Source organism: Salvelinus alpinus, chromosome 36, assembly GCF_045679555.1.
Source record: "Salvelinus alpinus chromosome 36, SLU_Salpinus.1, whole genome shotgun sequence".
Lineage (NCBI taxonomy): Eukaryota > Metazoa > Chordata > Actinopteri > Salmoniformes > Salmonidae > Salvelinus > Salvelinus alpinus.
In genome coordinates, this window is record NC_092121.1 from 7530107 (window position 1) to 7554335 (window position 24229).

The 24229-nt window shown below is 47.2% G+C and overlaps 1 protein-coding gene across 1 annotated transcript in view; it reads right to left on the reverse strand.

Annotated features, from left to right (window-relative positions):
• Positions 1-24229, reverse strand: part of LOC139564757 (zinc finger protein 385C-like) — a 196710-nt gene that overhangs the window by 96250 nt on the left and 76231 nt on the right. Inside the window, exon 2 of the mRNA XM_071384547.1 lies at positions 15686-16027. Within this exon, the coding sequence (XP_071240648.1) occupies positions 15686-16027 (342 nt within the window). The remainder of the gene's footprint in view (positions 1-15685; positions 16028-24229) is intronic.

Consider the following 24229-nt stretch of genomic DNA (forward strand, 5'->3'; position numbering starts at 1 on the left):
AGGAGAGGAGAAGAAAAGAGAGCCGAGGAGAGGAGAAGAGGAGAGGAGAAGAGAGGTGAGGAGAGGAGATGAGAGGTGAGGAGAGCTGAGAAGAGGAGAAGAGAGCTGAGGAGAGGAGAGGAGAAGAGAGGTGAGGAGAGGACAAGAGAGGTGAGGAGAGGAGAAGAGAGGTGAGGAGAGGAGAAGAGAGGTGAGGAGAGGAGAAGAGAGGTGAGGAGAGGAGGTAAGGAGATGAGAAGAGAGGAGAGCTAGACTCCTGGTCTTTGTGACAAGGTTAAGGTCACCTCTGCTAGGACGATCGCACCTGGTCACTGTCTATCCGAGAGACGAGCTGTGTGTGTGCATACGTGTGGTGGCTCCGGAGGCATCCTGACAGGCATCTCCTCCCTCCCTCCTCCTTCCTCCTTTTCTCTCCATCTTGCCTCACTTTATTAATAGTGGCAGCTACAGGGGCAGCGGAGCGGAAAATTCCCATCGAGAAACAAACCGGCATCTGCATATTACAGCCCTGTTTCCCGTCTGCCATGAGCGAATAAATTAATACATGAATAACAATGAAAGTCACCGGCGAGTCGCCTCTAACTCTCTAAGAGGCCGTGTGCTAGTCTGGAGGAGAAGAATGTTGTCTCTTAAGAGGAGGAACAGTGAAGCAACGCGGTGGGAGGCTGAGCTCACTCCGATCAGTTAGGAGTCAAAGTCACCAGAGCTTAGCCTGGGTACCAGTCTTTTTAACAAACTTTCCACCAGCATCTTTGGCATATGACACGGAGGAGGCTACAAGGAGTGGAAAGTTAGCTAAAAAGACGGCTACCCAGGCTAACCAGATCTGTGTGTGTGTGTGACGAGCGTGGCCATGTGGTTCAATTAAAGAGAGTCACAAACAGAGCTGTGTGTGTTCATCCACAGGATCCGCTGACAGAGAAACACGGCCTAACTGCCAGTAAGACACAACTCTCCTTCCGTGGCCTCCAACTGCTCTTAAATACAAGTCAAACTAAATGCATGCTCTTCAACCGATTGCTGCCCGCACCTGCCCGCCCGTCCAGCATCACTACTCTGGACGGTTCTGACTTAGAATATGTGGACAACTACAAATACCTAGGTGTCTGGTTAGACCGTAAACTCTCCTTCCAGACTCACATCAAACATCTCCAATCCAAAGTTAAATCTAGAATTGGCTTCCTGTTTCGCAACAAAGCATCCTTCACTCATGCTGCCAAACATACCCTCGTAAAACTGACCATCCTACCGATCCTCGACTTCGGCGATGTCATTTACAAAATAGCCTCCAATACCCTACTCAACAAATTGGATGCAGTCTATCACAGTGCCATCCGTTTTGTCACCAAAGCCCCACCACTGCGACCTGCACACTCTCGTTGGCTGGCCCTCGCTTCATACTCGTCGCCAAACCCACTGGCTCCAGGTCATCTACAAGACCCTGCTAGGTAAAGTCCCCCCTTATCTCAGCTCGCTGGTCACCATAGCAGCACCCACCTGTAGCATGCGCTCCAGCAGGTATATCTCTCTGGTCACCCCCAAAACCAATTCCTCATTTGGCCGCCTCTCCTTCCAGTTCTCTGCTGCCAATGACTGGAGCGAACTACAAAAATCTCTGAAACTGGAAACACTTATCTCCCTCACTAGCTTTAAGCACCAGCTGTCAGAGCAGCTCATATATTACGACACCTGTACATAGCCCATCTATAATTTAGCCCAATCAACTACCTCTTCCCCTACTGTATTTATTTATTTTGCTCCTTTGCACCCCATTATTTATATTTCTACTTTGCACATTCTTACACTGCAAATCTACCATTCCAGTGTTTTACTTGCTATATTGTATTTACTTCGCCACCATGGCCTTTTTTTGCCTTTACCTCCCTTATCTAACCTCATTTGCTTACGTTGTATATATACTTATTTTCTACTGTATTATTGACTGTATGTTTGTTTTACTCCATGTGTAACTCTGTGTTGTTGTATGTGTCGAACTGCTTTGCTTTATCTTGGCCAGGTCGCAATTGTAAATGAGAACTTGTTCTCAACTTGCCTACCTGGTTAAATAAAGGTGAAATAAAGGTTAAATAAAGGTGGGGGAAAAAAAGAAAAAAAGATTAGATATCTATTTCATGGTTTGTTTTGTGCTTTACATGGCAGTCATCTTTGTCTGTCTGTGAGGCCTTCTCACCGTCTCTCTCTCTCTTACCGTCATCCTAGTCTCTCTCTCTTACTGTCATCCTAGTCTCTCTCTCTCTTACTGTCATCCTAGTCTCTCTCTCTCTTACTGTCATCCTAGTCTCTCTCTCTCTTACTGTCCTCCTAGTCTTTATCTCTCCCTCTTTCTCTCTCCATCATTCCCTCTCTCTCTCTCTCTCTCTCTCTCTCTCTCTCTCGCTCGCTCGCTCGCTCTCTCGCTCTCTCTCTCTCTCTCTCTCTCTCTCTCTCTCTCTCTCTCTCTCTCTCTCTCTCTCTCTCTCTCTCTCTCTCTCTCTCTCTCTCTCTCTCTCTCTCTCTCTCTCTCACCAATCCAATGTTTTCTATTCAAAGGGCTTTATCGGCATGGGAAACATATGTTTACATTGACAAATGGAATAGACAATAAACCAAAGGGAAATAAACAAGATAAACATTGGTAAACATTACACTCACACATTCTTTTTCAAGAATATAGACATTTCAAATGTTCTCTCTCTCACCTCAATCTCTCCTCCACACCTCTATACCGTACCTCTGTTCATCCTGGGCTGTCTCAATATGAGTCCCCAGGGAGCAAAACACACACAGGGAACCAGGAATGAGACAAATGCACTAGTAAAATCACACGTCAGATGTGACGGATGGTAAGTGTGTGTGAACTTTGGGCTAGTACAAACTTACAATGGCCATCTATCATGTGTCCATTACTGGGGAGCCCATCTTCACTGGGTAAATGACAGTGTTTATCTGTGTGTCTCTCTGGGTAAATGACAGTCTCTCTCTCTCTCTCTCTCTCTCTCTCTCTCTCTCTCTCTCTCTCTCTCTCTCTCTCTCTCTCTCTCTCTCTCTCTCTCTCTCTCTCTCTCTCTCTCTCTCTCTCTCTCTCTCTCTCTCTCTCTCTCTCTCCTTCTCCCTCTCTACCTCTCTCTACCTCTCCCTTTCACTCGCTTGCTCAATCAGTCCTCTTTCTCTCATTCCCCTCTCACCACCTCTCTCCCCTTCCTCTCAATTTGGCTTTCGTGTTCACCCTTCCTCATCCATTTGCCTCCCCGTCTTTCCTTTACTCCTTCCCCCCTTTATCATCCTCTATCTCCCTCTCCCACCGCCCAGCACCTCTCTCCTCTACTATCCCTCTATCAGAGGTAATAAGCCACTCTGGTGTAATCTGGGTCTTCTTAGTTGACACATTTATCCCACCACACTCCTTGAAAAACATATTACCTGAGCTGCTATCTGATCAATGTACCTGCTCATCACTAAGTCTGCTGTGTTGTCTTTGTTAGCAGTTGATGTTACTCTTCAATAACACAAACCCCAAAGCAAATCAGGGACGAGGTGTTATGCTGAGACGTACAGTTAAAGTCGGAAGTTAACATACACTTATGTTGGAGTCACGTTTTTCAACCACTCCACAAATTTCTTGTTAACAAACTAAAGTTTTGGCAAGTCGGTTAGGACATCTACTTTGTGCATGACACAAGTCATTTTCCCAACAATTGTTAACAGACAGATTATTTCACTTATAAGTCACTGTATCACAATTCCAGTGGGTCAGAAGTTTACATACACTAAGTTGACTGTGCCTTTAAACAGCTTGGAAAATTCCAGAAAATTATGTCATGGCTTTAGAAGCTTCTGATAGAATCAAATCAAAGTTTATTTGTCACGTGCGCCGAATACAACAGGTGTAGACCTTACAGTAAAATGCTTACTTACATAATTACATGCTTACTTATAGTGCGAAAAAAAGGTATGTGTGTGTGTGTGTGTAGGTAAGTAAAGAAATAAAACAACAGTAAAAAGACATTTGAATATAAGAGTAGCAAGGCTATATACAGACACCGGTTAGTCAGGCTTATTGAGGTAGTATGTACATGTAGGTATGGTTAAAGTGACTATGCATATATGATGAACAGAGAGTAGCAGTAACGTAAAAAGAGGGGTTGGCGGGTGGTGGGACACAATGCAGATAGCCCGGTTAGCCAATGTGCGGGAGCACTGGTTGGTCGGGCCAATTGAGGTAGTATGTACATGAAAGTATAGTTAAAGTGACGATGCATATATGATAAACAGAGAGTAGCAGCAGCGTAAAAGAGGGGTTGGGGGGGGGGGCACACAATGCAAATAGTCCTGTTCAGGAGTCTTATGGCTTGGGGGTAAAAACTGTTGAAAAGCCTTTTTGTTCTAGACTTGGCACTCCGGTACCGCTTGCCATGCGGTAGTAGAGAGAACAGTCTATGACTGGGGTGGCTGGGGTCTTTGACAATTTTTAGGGCCTTCCTCTGACAACGCCTGGTGTAGAGGTCCTGGATGGCAGGCAGCTTTGCCCCAGTGATGTACTGGGCCGTACGCACTACCCTCTGAAGTGCCTTGCGGTCGGAGGCCGAGCAATTGCCGTACCAGGCAGTGATGCAACCGGTCAGGATGCTCTCGATGTTGCAGCTGTAGAACCTTTTAAGGATCTGAGAACCCATGCCAAATCTTTTTAGTTTCCTGAGGGGGAATAGGCTTTGTCGTGCCCTCTTCACGACTGTCTTGGTGTGTTTGGACCATTCTAGTTTGTTGTTGATCTGGACACCAAGGAATTTGAAGCTCTCAACCTGCTCCACTACAGCCCCGTCGATGAGAATGGGGATGTGCTCGGTGTTCCTTCTTCTGTAGTCCACAATCATCTCCTTAGTCTTGGTTACATTGAGGGAGAGGTTGTTATTCTGGCACCACCCGGCCAGGTCTCTGACCTCCTCCCTATAGGCTGTCTCGTCGTTGTCGGTGATCAGGCCTACCACTGTTGTGTTGTCTGCAAACTTAATGATGGTGTTGGAGTCGTGCCTGGCCATGCAGTCGTGGGTGAACAGGGAGTGCAGGAGGGGACTGAGCACGCACCCCTGGGGAGCTCCAGTGTTGAGGATCAGCGTGGCAGATGTGTTGCTACCTACCCTCACCACCTGGGGGCGGCCCGTCAGGAAGTCCAGGATCCAATTGCAGAGGGAGGTGTTTAGTCCCAGGTTCCTTAGCTTAGTGATGAGCTTTGAGGGTACTATGGTGTTGAACGCTGAGCTGTAGTCAATGAACAGCATTCTCACATAGGTGTTCCTTCTGTCCAGGTGGGAAAGGGCAGTGTGGAGTGCAATAGAGATTGCATCATCTGTGGATCTGCTTGGGCGGTATGCAAATTGGAGTGGGTCTAGGGTTTCTGGGATAATGGTGTTGATGTGAGCCATTACCAGCCTTTCAAAGCACTTCATGGCTACGGACGTGAGTGCTACGGGTCTGTAGTCATTTAGGCAGGTTGCCTTTGTGTTCTTGGGCACAGGGAGTATGGTGGTCTGCTTGAAAGATGTTGGTATTACGAGCGTCGGAGCCGGTGTAGTATGATTGAATCTTAGCCCTGTATTAACGCTTAGCCTGTTTGATGGTTCGTCGCAGGGCATAGCGGGATTTCTTCTAAGCTTCCGGGTTAGAGTCCCGCACCTTGAAAGCGGCAGCTCTACCCTTTAGCTCAGTGCGAATGTTGCCTGTAATCCATGGCTTCTGGTTGGGGTATGTACGTACAGTCACTGTGGGGACGGCGTCCTCAATGGACTTATTGATAAAGCCAGTGACTGATGTGGTGTATTCCTCAATGTCATCGGAAGAATCCCGGAACATGTTCCAGTCTGTGATAGCAAAACAGTCCTGTAGTTAGAATCTGCTTCATCTGACCACTTTTTTATAGACCGAGTCACTTGTAAGCAGGAATCAGGAGGATAGAGTTGTGGTCGGATTTACCAAATGTAGGATGAGGGAGAGCTTTGTACGCATCTCTGTCTGTGGAGTAGAGGTGATCTAGAATTTTTTTCCCTCTGGTTGCACATTTAACATGGTGATAGAGATTTGGTAGAACTGATTTAAGTTTCCCTGCATTAAAGTCTCCGGCCACTAGGAGCGCCGCTTCTGGGTGAGTGGTTTCCTGTTTGCTTACTTCCTTATAGACTAATTGACATCCTTTGAGTCAATTGGAGGTGTATCTGTGGATGTATTTCAAGTCCTACCTTCAAACTCAGTGCCTCTTTGCTTGACATCATGGGAAAATCAAAAGAAATCAGCCAAGATCTCATAAAAAATATTGTACACCTCCACAAGTCTGGATCATCCTTGGGAGCAATTTCCAAACGCCTGAAGGTACCACGTTCATCTGTACAAACAATAGTACGCAAGTATAAACACCATGGGACCACGCAGCCGTCATATCGCTCAGGAAGGAGACGCGTTCTGTCTCCTAGAGATGAACATACTTTGGTGCGAAAAGTGCAAATCAATCCCAGAATAACAGCAAAGGACCCTGTGAAGATGCTGGAGGAAACAGGTACAAAAGTATCTATATCCACAGTAAAACGAGTCCTACGTCGACATAACCTGAAAGGCCGCTCAGCAAGGAAGAAGCCACTGCTCCAAAACCGCCATAAAAAAACAGACTACGGTTTGCAACTGCACATGGGGACAAAGATCATACTTTTTGGAGAAATGTCCTCTGGTCATAATGACCATCGTTATGTTTGGAGGAAAAAGGGGGAGGCTTGCAAGCCGAATAACACCATCCCAACCGTGAAGCACGGCGGTGGCAGCATCATGTTGTGGGGTTGCTTTGCTGCAGGAGGGACTGGTGCACTTCACAAAATAGATGGCATCATGAGGCAGGGAAATTATGTGGATATATTGAAGCAACATCTCAAGACATCAGTCAGGAAGTTAAAGCTTGGTCGCAAATGGGTCTTCCAAATGGACAATGACCGCAAGCATACTTCTGGTTGTGGCAAAATGGCATAAGGACAACAACGTCAAGGTATTGGAGTGGCCATCACAATGCTTCCAAATGCTTCCAAATACTAATTGAGTGTATGTAAACATCTGACCCACTGGGAATGTGATGAAAAAAATAAAAGCTGAAATAAATCATTGTCTCTACTATTATTCTGACATTTCACATTCTTAAAATAAAGTGGTGATCCTAACTGACCTAAAACCGGGAATTTTTACTTGGATTAAATATCCGGAATTGTGAAATTTTTTGTTTAAATGTATTTGTATAAGGTGTATGTAAACTTCCGACTTCAACTGTAGATGTTCATTCTCCCCTGTCCTCAGTGATTCTCTCCACAGAACAAAGAGACAGGATGTAGTTTTATAACCCAGCCCTAGCCTGTGGTTGACCAATTAGAATTCCTTGCAATAAAACGGCCAAATAACAAGTATCCTATTTCATGTTCAATGTATAAACAATTTGGACCAATGAGAACTGGCCATGTACGGACAGAAATTCCTCCCATGTCTCTGACCCATTAATATTACAGATTATTTTATTTATTTATTTTATTTTTTTCCCCATTGACCGTTACTCTGTTGACCTCTCATCCTCTGCGTTGTGTATTATCTTTAAAATGTTCTTACACCTTGAATTGTTCTACTCAAACCCAGTGTGAATTTCTTATTGTTGTATATTTGACGAATTTGTACATTTCCTCTGTATAGTTTTATTTATTTGTTGTGTTGTCCTGTTCACTGTTACAATGTTATGCCTCTTGGCCAGGTCGTTATTGTAAATGAGAATTGGTTCTCGATTGACTTATCTGGTTAAATAAAGGTGAAAAACAAATGGATGGAGTATGGATAATATGCTGCAGGGAGAGAGGGGGAAGTGAGGCTGTGCACTGCCCAGAAACACAGCCTTTCTTTGGGCTTTCTCACCAAGGGCCTGGGGTGGAGGCGGTGGAGGGGGTGGAGGGCTGGACATCTCCCAATGGACTCCAGTAGCGGGGTGCAACCAAACAGACAAGGTGGTAATGATGACTAGACATCCATTACAAACTGTCACGCCCTGACCATAGAGAGCCCTCGGGGTTCTATGGCGTAATAGGTTAGAGCGTGACTAGGTTTTTTTTCTAGTTATTATAGTTCTATGTTGGTGTGTGAGTAGGGTTCCCAATTGGAGGCAGCTGAATATCGTTGCCTCTAATTGGGGATCATACTTAGTGTGTCCCTTTTCCCACCTGCGTTGTGGGATATTGTTTTGTGTGAGTGCCTTTGTGCGCTACGTTTGGCACGATCGTTATATCTTTGTTGTTTATTTTATTTTTTAAAGTTTCACGAGCAATAAAATGTACTCACGCTGCGCCTTGGTCCAGTTATTTAAACGACAGTCGTGACACAAACAGATAATGTAACAGGATGTTGAACACAAAGATATATAATTCTATGGTTGAACACTGCATGAGGTCGGTTTGATAAGCGAGAAAATGCATTAAAAAGGGAACCGAGGAAATGCAGGGATTGATATTCTGTGCCATTTAAGAAAGTGGCAGAATGTTCTATCAATTTGACAGAGCGCTGTGTGACAACAAAACCCTTGGATATGCTTTGGATATTTATACTAGATAATAACAAATAGTGAGTACAGCCTAGTCTCCACAGGCAGGCAGGCAGGCAAGCAGACAGACAGACATTGGTAAATAATAGACAGACAGACATTGGTAAACAATAGACAGACACACAGACATTGGTAAACAACAAAGACAGACACACAGACAGACAGTGGTAAACAGTAATGACAGACAGACCGACGTTTGGTGGTCTATTCCTTCTCCTCTCCCTACGGTCTCCCTGCTCCAGACTTTTCCCGCTCCACTGGGCCCTGCGTGCCGATCCGGAACACAACCTTTTCCCAGAGTCTAAACCGGTGGGACACGAAGGACCAAACCCCAGAGCGAGGGGGGCAGAGACAGAGTGCACAGCTAAACGACTACACAGCCAAAGTGTTTGCATATGCTATGAGGAGACAGGGAAGGTTCCTGTATTAGAGATTATATTAGTAATAGTCTTTCACTGGAGTCTTCTACAGACAGCATAGGGATATATTATGCAGCTGACAGATTGACAGACACTTCAGATGGACCAATCAGGGACTGACTAGCCACATTTGGTGATACTCAGGGCTTAAGGTGTGCCTCGACGCTGCTGAAAACAACATGACACATGCACAAACGTCCACACACACACAAGCACATGCACACACACAAGCACACACTATGACACACACATGTCCAAAGGCACAGTGAGCGAGGAAAGTCATTTTCCTCCACAGGGAAGAAATAAAATGGGAAAATGGCGAGGCGGCACAAAAATAAAACGCAGATGCGCAAATGCATTCATGCAGAAAATCCCAGCCTTTAATCCAATCCCTCACGCTTTATTAAAACAGAGCGAGAGAGAGAGAGATAGAGACAGACAGACAGACAGGGTCCATGAAGAGACACACACTGACTCACACACGCAGACACACACATCACAACAACAAGCTTTATCCTAGGCCGTGGAGATAGGAAAAAGATCAGAACCATGAAAGCGGTAGAGGCAGTCTCTCTCTCACACACACACACACACACACACACACACACACACACACACACACACACACACACACACACACACACACACACACACACACACACACACACACACACACACACACACACACACACACACACACACACACACACACACACACACACCACAATAGCACGTTTTCTCAAAGCTCGAAGATATGAAAAGAGATGCCAAGCAGAAAATAACCAATAGTAACTCAGACACAGACACAGCCTTTACTGTGGTCTGAGCAGCCACACCCTCTAGGGACATCAGGTCAAATCAGATAAAGCCACACCCTCTAGTGACTTAAGGTCAAATCAGACCAAGCCACTGTCCCCCTCCTCCCTCCCTGCCTCACCCTAAATAAAGAAGAGGATGACCTATCCCACCATGCATCTCACCCACGTGGACCTGTCCCGCCCCGGCAGACTCTACGTCAAGGGAGCGGTATGTCCCCCAACACCCCCTGCCCCTTTTAATTAGCTCTCAAAATATTTTGGGAGGCGCTGGCTGGCTGGTGCTGCCGTCCTTGAGCGGGGCGATGGCCATGCTGATCCTAATTAGAGGGGATTATGGTCTGGCTCCCTCAATAGACGAATAGAGACCATGGTGGCTGGTACTTTATGGGGCAGTGGTGAACAGTAGGTCTGGGAATTGCCAAGGACCTACGATATGTATTGCGATTCTATATGTATTGCAATTCAATACTGCAATTGTACTGCAAATTCGATGTTCCAAACATATTGCTCACTATATATCTGCTGCAGAGAGACAAGAGAGAGCCAATACAAAACTAGTTTTGGAGATAAAAGTGCTCAGAACATGTTGGCTCACCATTTAAAACATTGAAAAGGAATATGGAGAACAAGCTTTAGGATGAGAAACACCAGAGTTTTCAACAAAGACATCCTATTACAGTACATATTAAATGAACTCTATGGTTTTCACGCTGCATTGATCAGATTGGGACATTCAACAAATCCGATCGAACAAAGTGGATATTCGTCAAACCCGTCATGATTTATGTGTTGTAACAGACCCACAATGTAGCTACTTAAATCCGATTTGCATATATTTGGCTGTTTTTGCTGCATACCATGTAGAAGTTGTCCCTTTTTAGGTTTAGAAGAAGTGACTGTTCAATGCTAACTCCCTTTCGTGTAAGCTGGTTAGCGTACCTAGCATACAGAAATCACTGATGGTAGTCTGTCGTTTTTAACTGTGATGCAGTTGATTGGGAACGATGACTTTAACATGTGTTGGGGTTGACATCCATTCATGCATTATACCGTGATTTTTACCTCAAGACAGTGTGAAAAACACATCTAAACAATAGCCTAAATTATAGTAATTTAGCAGACAATCTTACCGCATACATTTCCATCGTTTTTCCACCCCCCGTACTGGTCCACCGTGGGAATCGAACCCATATCCCTGGCGCTGCTAGCACCATGCTCTACCATTCCTTTGATTGGTTGAGTTCAATTGACCTTTTTTACCGCATCTATATTGCAATGATGTCATAAAGGAGGGTGGGGTGACATGCTAGTTATCTTCAACCTAGGTAACATGTTGGATGCCCTCTGTGACATCATAGACCACTGTGGCACAACAGTCCAATCAAGCATTCTGAACACCACAACTCGCCTATCGCTGTAGAGAGTAGTTGCTTTTTGAATTTGCTCAGCCAGTTTATTGATTGAGAGATGGCTTTGTACTCTATCAGTATTCATTTGTTGGTGCATGTAATCTTGGCATTACAACACCTGGACGGCACGGTTTTTCGGGATGCCCTGATGACCCCCATCGGCATTAGGCGGTGGGCCAGCACGCCTCACATTGACCTGAACACCAGCACCATCAACTTCCATCAACAACCCCGGACCAAACAGAACACCAGCGAGACCACTGGACACAGTTTGTACAAGTGCCCCGGAGAGGCTTGTGTTATGGTCAGCTCGGAACCCACTGCGACCCGGGTAGCTACAAACAACACTTACCGACTCAGTGGCCTTGTGGTTAGAGTGTCCGCCCTGAGGGTGGAAGGTCGGGTGGTTTATCCGCGGTCGAGTCCAACCAAAGACTCTGAAAATGGGCATCGGTGCCTCTCAGCTTGGCACACATTAAGGAGATGGATTGGGGTTAAGGCCCTGCGACAGACTTGTGTCCTATCCAGGGGGGATACATCAAGCTGCCTCATGCTACAGAAACAGGAGATAGGCTCCTGCCCTGTGGGCCATTGTGGCTCGGACAAGGCCACTACCACCCAGACCAGAAACAGCATTGACCAGAAATACAGAGACGTTAGTGCTTTGCACCAGACAACCAGTGATTCCACGGCCAGCCTCAGAACGCTTCGCACCCGAGTAGCTGAGCTCAGGAGTAGGGAGAGAGCGGGAGCGAGTGAGCTTGTGTGGAAGAAGATGGTGGAAGTGATTACTGGGGCAGAAGAGAGGAGGATAGAGGCTGTAGGCTGCATGTTTCTGGCTCTTTGCTGCTGGTTGTACGGCATGGGCCTGCTGCTCACCTTCAGTGTCAGAGGACTACTGCAGGTAATGTGATGTGAAGGAACGATTCGGGGTATGAGGGGGTCTGAGAAAGGCTTTGGGAACAACATTAGACTGGTCCAAATAGTGACATTTACCCATTGCAGTTATATATACTGCTGGCATTTTACCTTGGAGCATGAATGAAAATATGTATTTGTTTTCCTAATAAGACTAGGTTTATTTTCTTTCCGTAGACAATGGTTGCATTAGAGCTCCATGGAGATGAACACAAGGAGAGAGGAGCTGAGAGGGAGACAGGTGGCTGTAAAGATGCTCAAACCGCTCCCGTGTGGGTGACCCCCCGTGGTTCAACTAAGAAGAGAGCCCGCCGCCGCCGTCGGTCCAACAAGGGGAAACACTGAATAACGTGCCCGTACAGGACATTGTTCATCCGCATTCCAAATAATACAATATCATATTTTTTAATAAATAATACTTGTTTTCGCATCATGTGTTTCTCAGTTGTTATTTTGTTATAGGAGTAGTTTGAAGAGGTTTGGAAATTACCACGAAATGACCACAAAAGGACCACGGAACGTAAAAAGTATAGTAGCCATTTAGAATATGTAAAGCAAAATAACACAGAAAGAAATAACACATTTCAGTTGATTTAGAAGACACAGTAGGGGCTTATACATGCTTATAACAAGTAACAATGCATTATTCCTGAATGCGGTAAGTAAAGTTGTATCATCATATACAGCTGAAACTGAAATTAAAGCCTGTTTAGATTCACTGTGGTTGCCCATCACCCTGTGTCGGGGTTTAGAGAGAGAGAGAGAGAGAGAGAGAGAGAGAGAGATTATGTGTGTAAGAGAGGGAACGAGAGAGAGAGAGAAGAAAAGCCTGGACGCTCTGTCAGTTCAATGAAGCAGAGAGGAAGGGTAACACAAGCTGACATGGAGAGGATTCTTTCGGACGCACGCACGCACGCACACACACACACACACACACACACACACACACACATACACACACACACACACACACACACAGGAATATACGTTTACATACTGTAAACACACATCACGCACCCTTCAACATCCACACAGATTGCAAACATCCACACATGTTTGCAATGTGTGTGTGTGTGTGTGTGAGCTGAGGCCGTGGGCCTGTGGGAGTCAGCAGAAGGTGAGCACAGATAAGGCTGCATGATTGTGACTGTGTGTCAGAGGGAATCTGCACCATACACCACACACACTCACACACTCCCTCCCCTTCTCTCTCTCTCTCTCTCTCTCTCTCTCTCTCTCTCTCACCCCATCTCTCTCCGCTGCTGGAGCTGTGCCAGGGTGCTGGGGACAAAGCCTGCGTGCGTGTGTGTGTGTGTGTGTGTTGGTCTGAGTCAGACCATGCCCTAGCTGACCCGGGTCTTAGACAGTGACGGTCAGTGGCCACGTCAGGCCTCATTCTGCCCATCCTTCTTAAAGACTGACTGGCCACAAGGCACTGGACTGGGCTGGGCTCTGCGTGCTGGCTGGCTCACTGAACCAATGAAGCAATCAGGAAAGGGAAAGGACGACGGTTGGGAGGACTGCAAAGAAGGACTTCCACATGAGCAACACACCTGCAGGCAGCATGGCTGCATTACTAAGCTGACTATTCCTTGTGTGACTACAGAGAGCGAGAGGGCGAGAGGGAAGGTGGAGGGTGAGAGAGAGAGGGGGAGAGAGGGAGGGTGAAGGGAGGGTGAGAGGGGAAGGGAGAGAGTGAGAGTAAGAGAGAGATGGGAGAAGAGAGGAGGAGAGGTGGTATGTTTGTATGGGTGTATCGTGATCTCTCTGCTTTCCAGATTACTGCTGCTACACTGTGTTTACACACAGCCATCACAGGTGTATACTAACTGCCAACGCCAGTTATCTGAACGACCTAAGCGGGTGACTATTGACTGTTTGTGTACCTGCCTGTAGTGCTGAGTCAGATGTACCATGGTTCCCCAGGCAATCTCAAGGGTCTGGCCCCACTGCTGCCCCCTATAGGGTTGGAGTAGAAACACACTGCACCACCATGCCTACAGCAGCCTGCCAGCAGCCAATCAGGGCCAAATAATCTGTGGCCATGGCAAGCGTTGCCGTGCTCTCCGTTGCTATGTAATTATGTGCTGTTTGTACGAGATTTCTGCACCTGAAGTGGGTCAGACTAGTTTTCATGCGGAGATGTGTGTGTGTCCATGTGTGTGTGTGTGTGTGTGTGTGTGTGTGTGTGTGTGTGTGTGTGTGTGTGTGAGAGAGAGAGAAATAGAGATAGAGAATTCAAGAGTGAGTGATGAGTGTTTGAGAGCAGATTCTCCAGGTTGGTGAGAGTGTTTTCGAGCTGCGTAGGAGGGTTACAAGTAAAGAGAGAGTGGGAGACAGAAAGGAATAACCTCTGAACATGTAGCCAGTTTCACTATATATTCAAATCTACGGGGAAAACCTGCACCTCCACTGCAGCCACTGCTGTAGCTACCCAGGAGCGAGCAGGAACCAGAACGACCTAAAATAACCAGCAATTAATTAGTCAGCCAATTAATGACTTAACTCAGCTTTGTTCTCCTCCCTCTGTGTCCAGCCTCAGGCTAGGGAAGACTATATAGCACCATGCACACTTCTGCACTATACACACTTCCATACACACTTCCATACACACTTCAAACCACACTAGTACTCCTGTACTGAGAGCCATGACACAACGCTGCTATACAGGTTGAGCCAGTTTGCTACAGCAGGAAAATGATCCTGCAGCAACAGGAAATGTGAATGATTATGTGGATTATAATTAATCAACATTTTTGTAGGGGTTGATATTTAAAAAAAATAACTGAAAAGGAAAGTCATGTCTGAAAATTCAATGTGGGAATTACAAACTTCAGAAACCTTTTTAAACCTGAAATACAATTCCTGCATTGCAGGAAAGTTATCCTGCAACAGAGCGATCAAATAAAGATCCCACATCTGTAGCAGCTCTCCATGTTCACTTGTCATACTCATTATCACAGCGTCCTCTTAGAAATGTACTGAACGTATGATGGAACAGGTAGAACACAGTGCTGATGCACCTTACTAGGTTATATAATGCAGCTTGATGTGTCCTTGGGGGGGTAGAACTCATATTCACACTTTGTCAAAAGTGTGCACTCTATCATTTCTCTCATCAGCTGGTAAGGGATTACAGAGGTGAGCAGCCTCAGAGTGTTATAGTAGAGTAGGGTACTGTACACTCATAGAAAAAGTTTTCTATCTTGAATCAAAATCGGTTCTTCGGCTGTGCCCATAGGAGAACCCTTTGAAGAACCTCTTTTGGTTCCAGGTAGAACCCTTTGTGGTTCCATGTAGAACCCTGTTGGGTTCCATGTAGAACCCCTTTCCACAGGGGGTTATACATGGAACCCAAAAGAGTTCTACCTGGAACCACAAAGGGTTCTACCTGGAACTGAAAAGAGTTATCCTACGGGGACAGCCGCAGAACCCTTTTGAAAGCCTTTTTTCGAACAGTGTAGGGGTAGAGTAGGGTACAGCTGCAGAATAGCGCAGAAAGTGGGCGGGATGTCCTACCTGTGTTGCCGTGCTGGATCTTCCCGTTATTTATCTGTTTGAGTCTCTTCTGGTGAGACTTGCCGTTGTAGTGTATCTGGGCCTGGGCTGGGGAGTTGAGCTGGATGTTACACACGTCACACAGTGTGTAACTGCGCTGCTTCCTCTCCCTCTTGGGCCTGCTGTGGTCAGAGGAGGGCAGGGCGCCCCCAACTGGACCTGGCTGCTCCCCCAGGACTACACCCTCCTCCTGTGGGTCACAGCACACCTCGCTGTCCACAGTCAACCCCATCCCCACTCCTAACCCGTTCCTGTCCTCCTCCATTTTTAACACAGAGGGTGGGCTGAACGGACGCTTCATTCCTGAGAGAGGAGAGAAGGATTTGTTTATTTATTATGCCGTTAACCTTTGTTTTGACAGGTAACTTGACGGAGAACACATTCTCCTTTACTGCAATGACACGATGAAGAGTCGCAGGGAAGAGGAGAGCGAAGAGGGGAGAGAAGAGAGAGAACAGAAATGTGGAAAGAGAGGAGAGGAGAAAAAGAAAAGAGATAGAGATGAGACAAAACAGAAAGGATGAGAGAGAAGGTATCGAGAACAGACCAGCGGGGGTAAGAGGTCAGAGGTGAAGGATCAGGGCCAGTGGATTAGAGAAGCAGTGCTCTGTGAGTCTGAGGTGCCCAGTATCACAGTGCTATGACGGTGCGTTAGAGCACGGACGTGTGCTGGGAACAATGGACCCATCATCATATGATATCCCCTTCCCTCTGTGCCTCTGCGCGAAGCCCCCCGGTTAAAGCCAATAGCCCATAAAAGACAGGGACGCAAAAAGAGCCCTGATTCAGACGGTTCGGTGTAGGTGCGTGAGGCATCTGATCCTAGGCCTGCCTGAAGTAAGCCCTGGCTGTCAGTACCCACACACCCTCACAGAGACACACACTGAGTGTACAAAACATTAAGAACACCTACTCTTTCCATGACACAGACTGACCAGGTGAATCCAGGTGAAAGCTACGATCCCTTATTGATGTAACTTGTTGAATCCACTTCAATCAGTGTAGATGAACGGGGTTTAGAGCGGGGTACGGTAGTAGGTGCCAGGTGCACCGGTTTGAGTGTGTCAAGAACTGCAACGCTGCTGGGTTTTTCACGCTCAACAGTTTCCCGTGTGCATCAAGAATGGCACAACGCCTAACGGACATCCAGCCAACCTCAAACAACTGTAGGAAGCATCGGAGTCAACATGGGCCAGCATCCCTGTTGAACCCTTCCAACACCTTGTAGAGTCCATGCCCGGACGAATTGATTCTGCTCTGAGGGCAAAAAGGTGGTGTTCTTAATGTGTTGTGTACATCACCACACACAGACACTGTACACATGGACAAACAACATGCCCACGTGTGCAGACACATGAACACGCACATGAAACACATGAAAACACCCTCGCACATACACACAATGACATACTGTACACACAGACACCCATACACACCCACATGGACACTCACTACCTATGGACTATCCAATCCCATACTAATCATAGATTGTATAACAACATAGGAGGCCATGCAGTTCAGTACGGCACCACTGGGGGGAGACAGAGTGCTACTCTCTGATTCTCTGAGGAGCGTGCTGTGCTATCTATCAGTCGAGCTGCTTCACTCAGAGTGACTACACGCCTGCTTGCTGTGCTAGCCTGCTATAACAAAGGCAGTGGGTCTGTCTGTAGTCTGTCTGACTCTGTAGCACTGTCTGTCCACTCTGTGCTAAGGAATGAGATAGGAGCAAATAAGGTCCTCACTGGGCAAAAACAATAGTTGAATCAACGTTGTTTCTAAGTCATTTCAACCCAAAAATGTCATGCGATGCCGTTGAATCAACGTGGAAAACTGATTGATTTGCAAAAAGTAATTAATGTAATATTTTTTTCAACAAATGTTTGACCTTTTAACCTAAATCCAATGGCAGGGTAAAAATGTTGGTTGGTTACACGTTGAATTCACTTTACTTGACAACTCAACCAAATGTAAATCAAAACTAGACGTTGAACTGACTGTGCCCATTGGGACGCTTTTTTGCATGGTTTTTATGTCATCCGATCCCTGTTAAAAATAGCAGGTGTAAACTTAGCACAGGTAGTAAGTATTGGTACATCTGGCTCTGTATTAATTAAGTCTGGGGTATTTGTAAGACCAGTGCAGACCAAAGTTACAAAATTAGAACACAAACTGTCTAATGAAACGTGTGCGAACCCTTTTGGCTCTAGTGAAGAATTACATCATAAAAACCTAACATAAAAAGTACATTCCCAGACAGATGAGTGCTATGTGATTTAAAAAGGCTGCCTGAACACGTCTCAACACTTAATGAACACGTGGGGGGGTTTCTCTCCTTCAAAGTAGATCCACACAGAGAGAGAAAAGATCTGTGTTTGTTTATTCCCTCCCCTCCTACTCTCTCCTGACATAAATACATGAAAAGGCAGCTCTATAGAATCCCTGTGATGGATTGAGACGTCAACATGTGAAAAAACCCCTGAAAGCCTTTTGCCTACGCGCAGATTTATTTACGTACTGGATACACACAAACCACTCACACACACACCCAAACCTTTGAGACACACACGCAGTTAAACCTCTAAAACACACACACACCTCCCCCTCCCCCGCTCTCACATACACGTACACACACACACGTACAAACACACGCACGCACGCACGCACGCACGCACGCACGCACGCACGCACGCACGCACGCACGCACGCACGCACGCACGCACACACACACACACACACACACACACACACACACACACACACGTACACACACACACACACACACACACACACACACACACACACACACACACGTACACACGTACACACACACGTACACACACACGTACACACACACGTACACACACACACACACACACACACACACACACACACACACACACACACACACACACACACACACACACACACACACACACACACACACACACACACACACACACACACACACACACTAGAGGAGGTATGAAAGCTGCTATTCACATTGCCATTCTGGGAGCACTCAAAGGCTCCATCAGATGTTTTCTCTAAAACCTTTGAGCATTGCCCAATCGAGGCAGCCAATAAAGAAATCTCTGTGGTCCTTATACCACACGACCCAACCACCCCCTGCCAAACGACCAAGCATCCCTCACTCCAGCTCATTGAAAAAAATTACTTCAAAAAGCTATACATTATTCATTCATAAGCACATGGTACATACAGTACAGTCTTTCCCACACCATCTATTCCTGCTAACATGACCATGTAACAAGAATAGGAGCATAAAGACAAGTGGGTTGATGCCTGAACACTGAACACCTCCAACAGCTGAATGTTAGAGGGCAGCTCTAACACAATCTGTGGCCCCTGAAAATAACCTACTGGGTGGTGGCCCTCAAGGACCAAAGATATGTGTTTCAGTGTGAGAAATTAGGCGGGAGAGTCCTGAAGATGTTCTTACTGCAGCCCTATGCAGTGTGTGAGGCTGTAGCGCCTGCTGTGTATAGAGGGATGAATGCTGGCTGAGAGGGGCAGAGGGTGGCAGCGGGAACCCAGGGGGAGAACGGGTTGTACCAGCCTTGACATGTAGCCTGCTTCCGCTTTGTGGCATGCCCCCTCGCCCCCCTCTCCCCCTGGCACTGGGGGATCATCAATCACGGAGCTGATCTCTCGCTGAATGACCAGGGCTCACCCGGCATAGCGGCTCAGAAATTAAACCTCTACTTACGAGCCTGTCCCTGCTGTCCAGTGAGCCTGAAATACTACCACCCTGGAGAAGGAGGAGGGAGGAGCAGCCCTCCCCACATCCAGACCAAGGCTCCCCTCTCTGGGCATGGAGTGGGGGCAAAGGCCCTTCCTGCCTGGTGCAATCAAAACCCGGCCCCCAAGTAGACCCACACAAACATAGGAGGCATGTCAGCGCCTTTTAAATTACCCTGAGCCCTCCCGGGTGGCGCAGTGGTCTAAGGCTGTGCCACCAGAGACTCTGGGTTCGAGCCCAGGCTCTGTCGTAGCCGGCCGCTACTGGGAGGTTCATGGGACGACGCACAATTGGCCTAGCGTCGTCCGGGTTAGGGAGGGTTTGGCCGGTAGGGATATCATTGTCTCATCGCGCTCTAGCGACTCCTGTGGCGGGCCGGGAGCAGTGCACGCTGACCAGGTCTCCAGGTGCACGGTGTTTCCTCCGACACATTGGTGCGACTGGCTTCCGGGTTGGATGCGCGCTGTGTTAAGAAGCAGTGCGGCTTGGTTGGGTTGTGTTTCGGAGGACGCATGGCTTTCGACCTTCGTCTCTCCCGAGCCCGTACGGGAGTTGTAGCGATGAGACAAGACAGTAACTACTAACAATTGGATACCACAAAATTGGGGAGAAAAAGGGAGAAAAAAAGATTATAATAATTACCCTGAGGAGAGCAGAGAGCACGGAGAACATGGTGAACACACACTCCCTACTACAGAACACACACTCCCTACTACAGAACACACACTCCCTACTACAGAACACACGCTCTCACAAATAGAAACGTTTGACCTCCACTTTGCTTCTGCATGAATAAGTAGTAAGTAGTATACAATTCAGCAAACATCACAAACAAACACATCCATTCAGACACCGCCCAAAACAACCAGCCAGATACACCCCCTTTGCCCAAAACAACCAGCCAGACACACCCCCTTTGCCCAAAACAACCAGCCAGACACACCCCCTTTGCCCAAAACAACCAGCCAGACACACCCCCTTTGCCCAAAACACTTAGGGTGACCTCAACTTCAAATAAAAACAACAATTCCTGCCTGCAAAGAGACACACACACACACACACACACCCACCCCCCTCACGCACACACCTCCACCCCCCTCACACACACACCCCCACCCCCCTCACACACACACCCCCACCCCCCTCACACACGCACCCCCGACCCCCTCACACACGCGCCCCCACCCCACCCACACACGCGCCCCCACCCCCCCCACACACACACCCCCACCCCCCTCACACACGCGCCCCCACCCCCCTCACACACGCGCCCCCACCCCCCTCACACACGCGCCCCCACCCCCCTCACACACGCGCCCCCACCCCCCTCACACACGCGCCCCCACCCCCCTCACATACGCGCCCCCACCCCCCTCACACACGTGCCCCCAACCCCCTCAAACACGCACCCCCACCCCCCTCACACACGCACCCCCACCACCCTCACACACACGCCCCCACCCCCTCACACACGCACCCCCGACCCCCTCACACACGTGCCCCCACCCCCCCACACACACACCCCCACCCCCCTCACACGCGCCCCCACCCCCCTCACACACGCGCCCCCACCTCCCTCACACACGCACCCCCGACCCCCTCACACACGTGCCCCCACCCCCCCACACACACACCCCCACCCCCCTCACACACACACCCCCACCCCTCTCACACACACACCCCCACCCCCCTCACACACACACCCCACCCCCCTCACACACACACCCCCACCCCCCTCACACACACGCCCCCAACCCCCTCACACACACGCCCCCACCCCCCCACACACACACCCCCACCCCCCTCACACACACACCCCCAACCCCCTCACACACGAGTCATATCAGCATGGGAAACATGAGATGTCTCCGCATACGCACCCTGCCACCCCACCAGCCTGTCTCCCATCCTCTACCAGCCATGTCACTAGTTGAAATTTAGCATTGACTGCTGCTGGTGTTAGACTAGAGCCAGATAATAACCACGTGTGACGTTTAAGGAGGACATTTAAATAGGGATGAGGAGGTGACACTGCCGTGGGAAGCAGACTCTTAAAGTGCCAATCTGCAGTTGCTACATTCATTTTCGCGGACTTATAAATGAATCATATGTACCCATTGATTCTTAAAGAATATAACTTATTCATGCGTCATGAGCTTAGTTAAACTGTCGTTACTCTATCAGAACCCCAAAATATGAGCTTGTTTTACTCCAATGTTCGTAAGCAAAGTAAAATGTAAACAAACACTATATAGCCTCAAAACATGGTTCAAACTATCATTTTGATATCATGGATGGTCTGTCCTTTCATACAGAGCTCTGTCTATGAGAGTGGTAACATTTCTCCAGCCCCACCCCTCAACTTTTTACTGAAACAGGGAGGCACATCCTTTGTCATTGTTTCAACTACTGATTGCTGCTTTAAGGCCATCACCGTCACACGACCGTCCACATGATCAACTACATTAGCGTCTTCAACATCTCTGTGAAACATTTCACTGTATGCATGCAATGAGAGAGAGAGAGAGAGAGAGAGAGAGAGAGAGAGAGAGAGAGAGAGAGAGAGAGAGAGAGAGAGAGAGAGAGAGAGAGAGAGAGAGAGAGAGGGACACAGAGAGAGAGATTGAAAGGGACACAGAGAGAGAGAGAGACACACAGAGAGAGAGAGAGAGAGAGGGGGGGGGGGGACAGAGAGAGAAAGAACAAGAGAGACAGAGAACGAGAAGGAGAGAGAGGTTGATAGACAGACTAAAAAGGCAGTGGTATCATTAGGCGTGTTAATCTAGAGGCGAAAGAAACGCACACCTATTTAGGCGAGGTGCTGGCTAGCGGAGTGGAACACTTAAAAAAATAAAGCAGAGCTGCACACTCTAGGAGCTCAGATGCAAAAATACTTATGTCCAACGTTTCGACAGACAAGCTGTCTTCATCAGGGCATAATGACAAACACTGCTGGATGACTCGTTTATATAGTGTCAAAAGACACTCAAGTGTCTGTAATCATGGCCGGGTGTGGCCTGATATCATTGGTTAATTCTCATATTAAAATAGCATACAAAAAACATAAATGGATAGAGTATGATCATAGATACAATTTGGCTACGTAAGCCTACAAACATTTACAATAGCAAAATCACAATAATCACAAGAATGGCTTCAGATCAAAGTCTACGTTGAGACCGAAGGGAGCAAGGGTCTTTAAATTAAAGATCCAGACACCCTCTCGTTTTTAACAATAAATAGTCGAGGTCACCCCCTCTCCTAGGGAAGGTGACATGTTCGATGCCAATATAACGTAGAGACGAAATCGAATGGTTTTCTTCCAAAAAGTGGGCCGCAACTGGGTAAGTCGAGTTTTTGCACCTACGAAGCCCCCGAGATACGTACTTTTAATACGCTCTTTGGACACCTACACCACCCGATGTCACAGGAAGGCCATAAAGATCATCAAGGACAACAACCACCCAAGCCACTGCCTGTTCACCCCGCTATCATCCAGAAGGCGAGGTCAGTACAGGTGCATCAAAGCAGGGACCGAGAGACTGAAAAACAGCTTCTATCTCAAGGCCATCAGACTGTTAAACAGCCACCACTAACATTTAGCGGCCGCTGCCAACATACTGACTCAACTCCAGCCACTTTAAAAATGGGAATTGATGGAAATTATGTAAAAATGTACCACTAGCCACTTTAAACAATGCCACTTAATATAATGTTTACATACCCTACATTACCCATCTCATATGTATATGTATATACTGTACTCTATATCATCTACTGCATCTTGCCATCTTTATGTAATACATGTACCACTAGCCACTTTAAACTATGCCACTTTATGTTTACATACCCTACAGTACTCATCTCATATGTATATACCGTACTCTATACCATCTACTGCATCCTGCCTATGCCGTTCTGTACCATCACTCATTCATATATCTTTATGTACATATTCTTTATCCCTTTACACTTGTGTGTATAAGGTAGTAGTTGTGGAATTGTTAGGTTAGATTACTTGTTGTTATTACTGCATTGTCGGAACTAGAAGCACAAGCATTTCGCTACACTCGCATTAACATCTGCTAACCATGTGTATGTGACTAATAAAATTTGATTTGATTTTGATTTGATTTGTTTTACCCACATCATTTTTTTACCACAAGGACAAGTTATAAGATAAACAACTGCCTAAGTGGAGCACGTGATAACACCTTTGATTGGGATCTGTTTCCCTGTTTGGGAGTGTTTAGCCGTGTTGTCATTCCAGCTCGTCTGTAACAGGCCTGAGGTGTGTGATGTCTGTAGTCTCTGTGCTCTCCCGGTGTAACACTGTAAAGCTAAGCATACGCTCCTCTAATGAGCATAGTAATAATTATCATAGGTAACCCTGTTCAGTCCTTATTGAAAGAGAACGACTCATGTTAATGCCAGAGGACAGTTGGGAAGTGGGACAAAGAGAGACTGTTTGTGTTTGTTGCCTGGCGACCCAAAGCCAGTTGAATAAAGTCAATATAAAAGCAGTCCCACATGGATTGATGCTCTTTTTCTGATCTCTGTTTACAGATGTCATTTGGCTTAGTGAAAGTCGGGCCGCTCACATTGGCTCAGCCTGTGTGTGTGTGTGTGTGTGTGTGTGTGTGTGTGTGTGTGTGTGTGTGTGTGTGTGTGTGTGTGTGTGTGTGTGTGTGTGTGTGTGTGTGTGTGTGTGTGTGTGTGTGTGTGTGTGTGTGTGTGTGTGT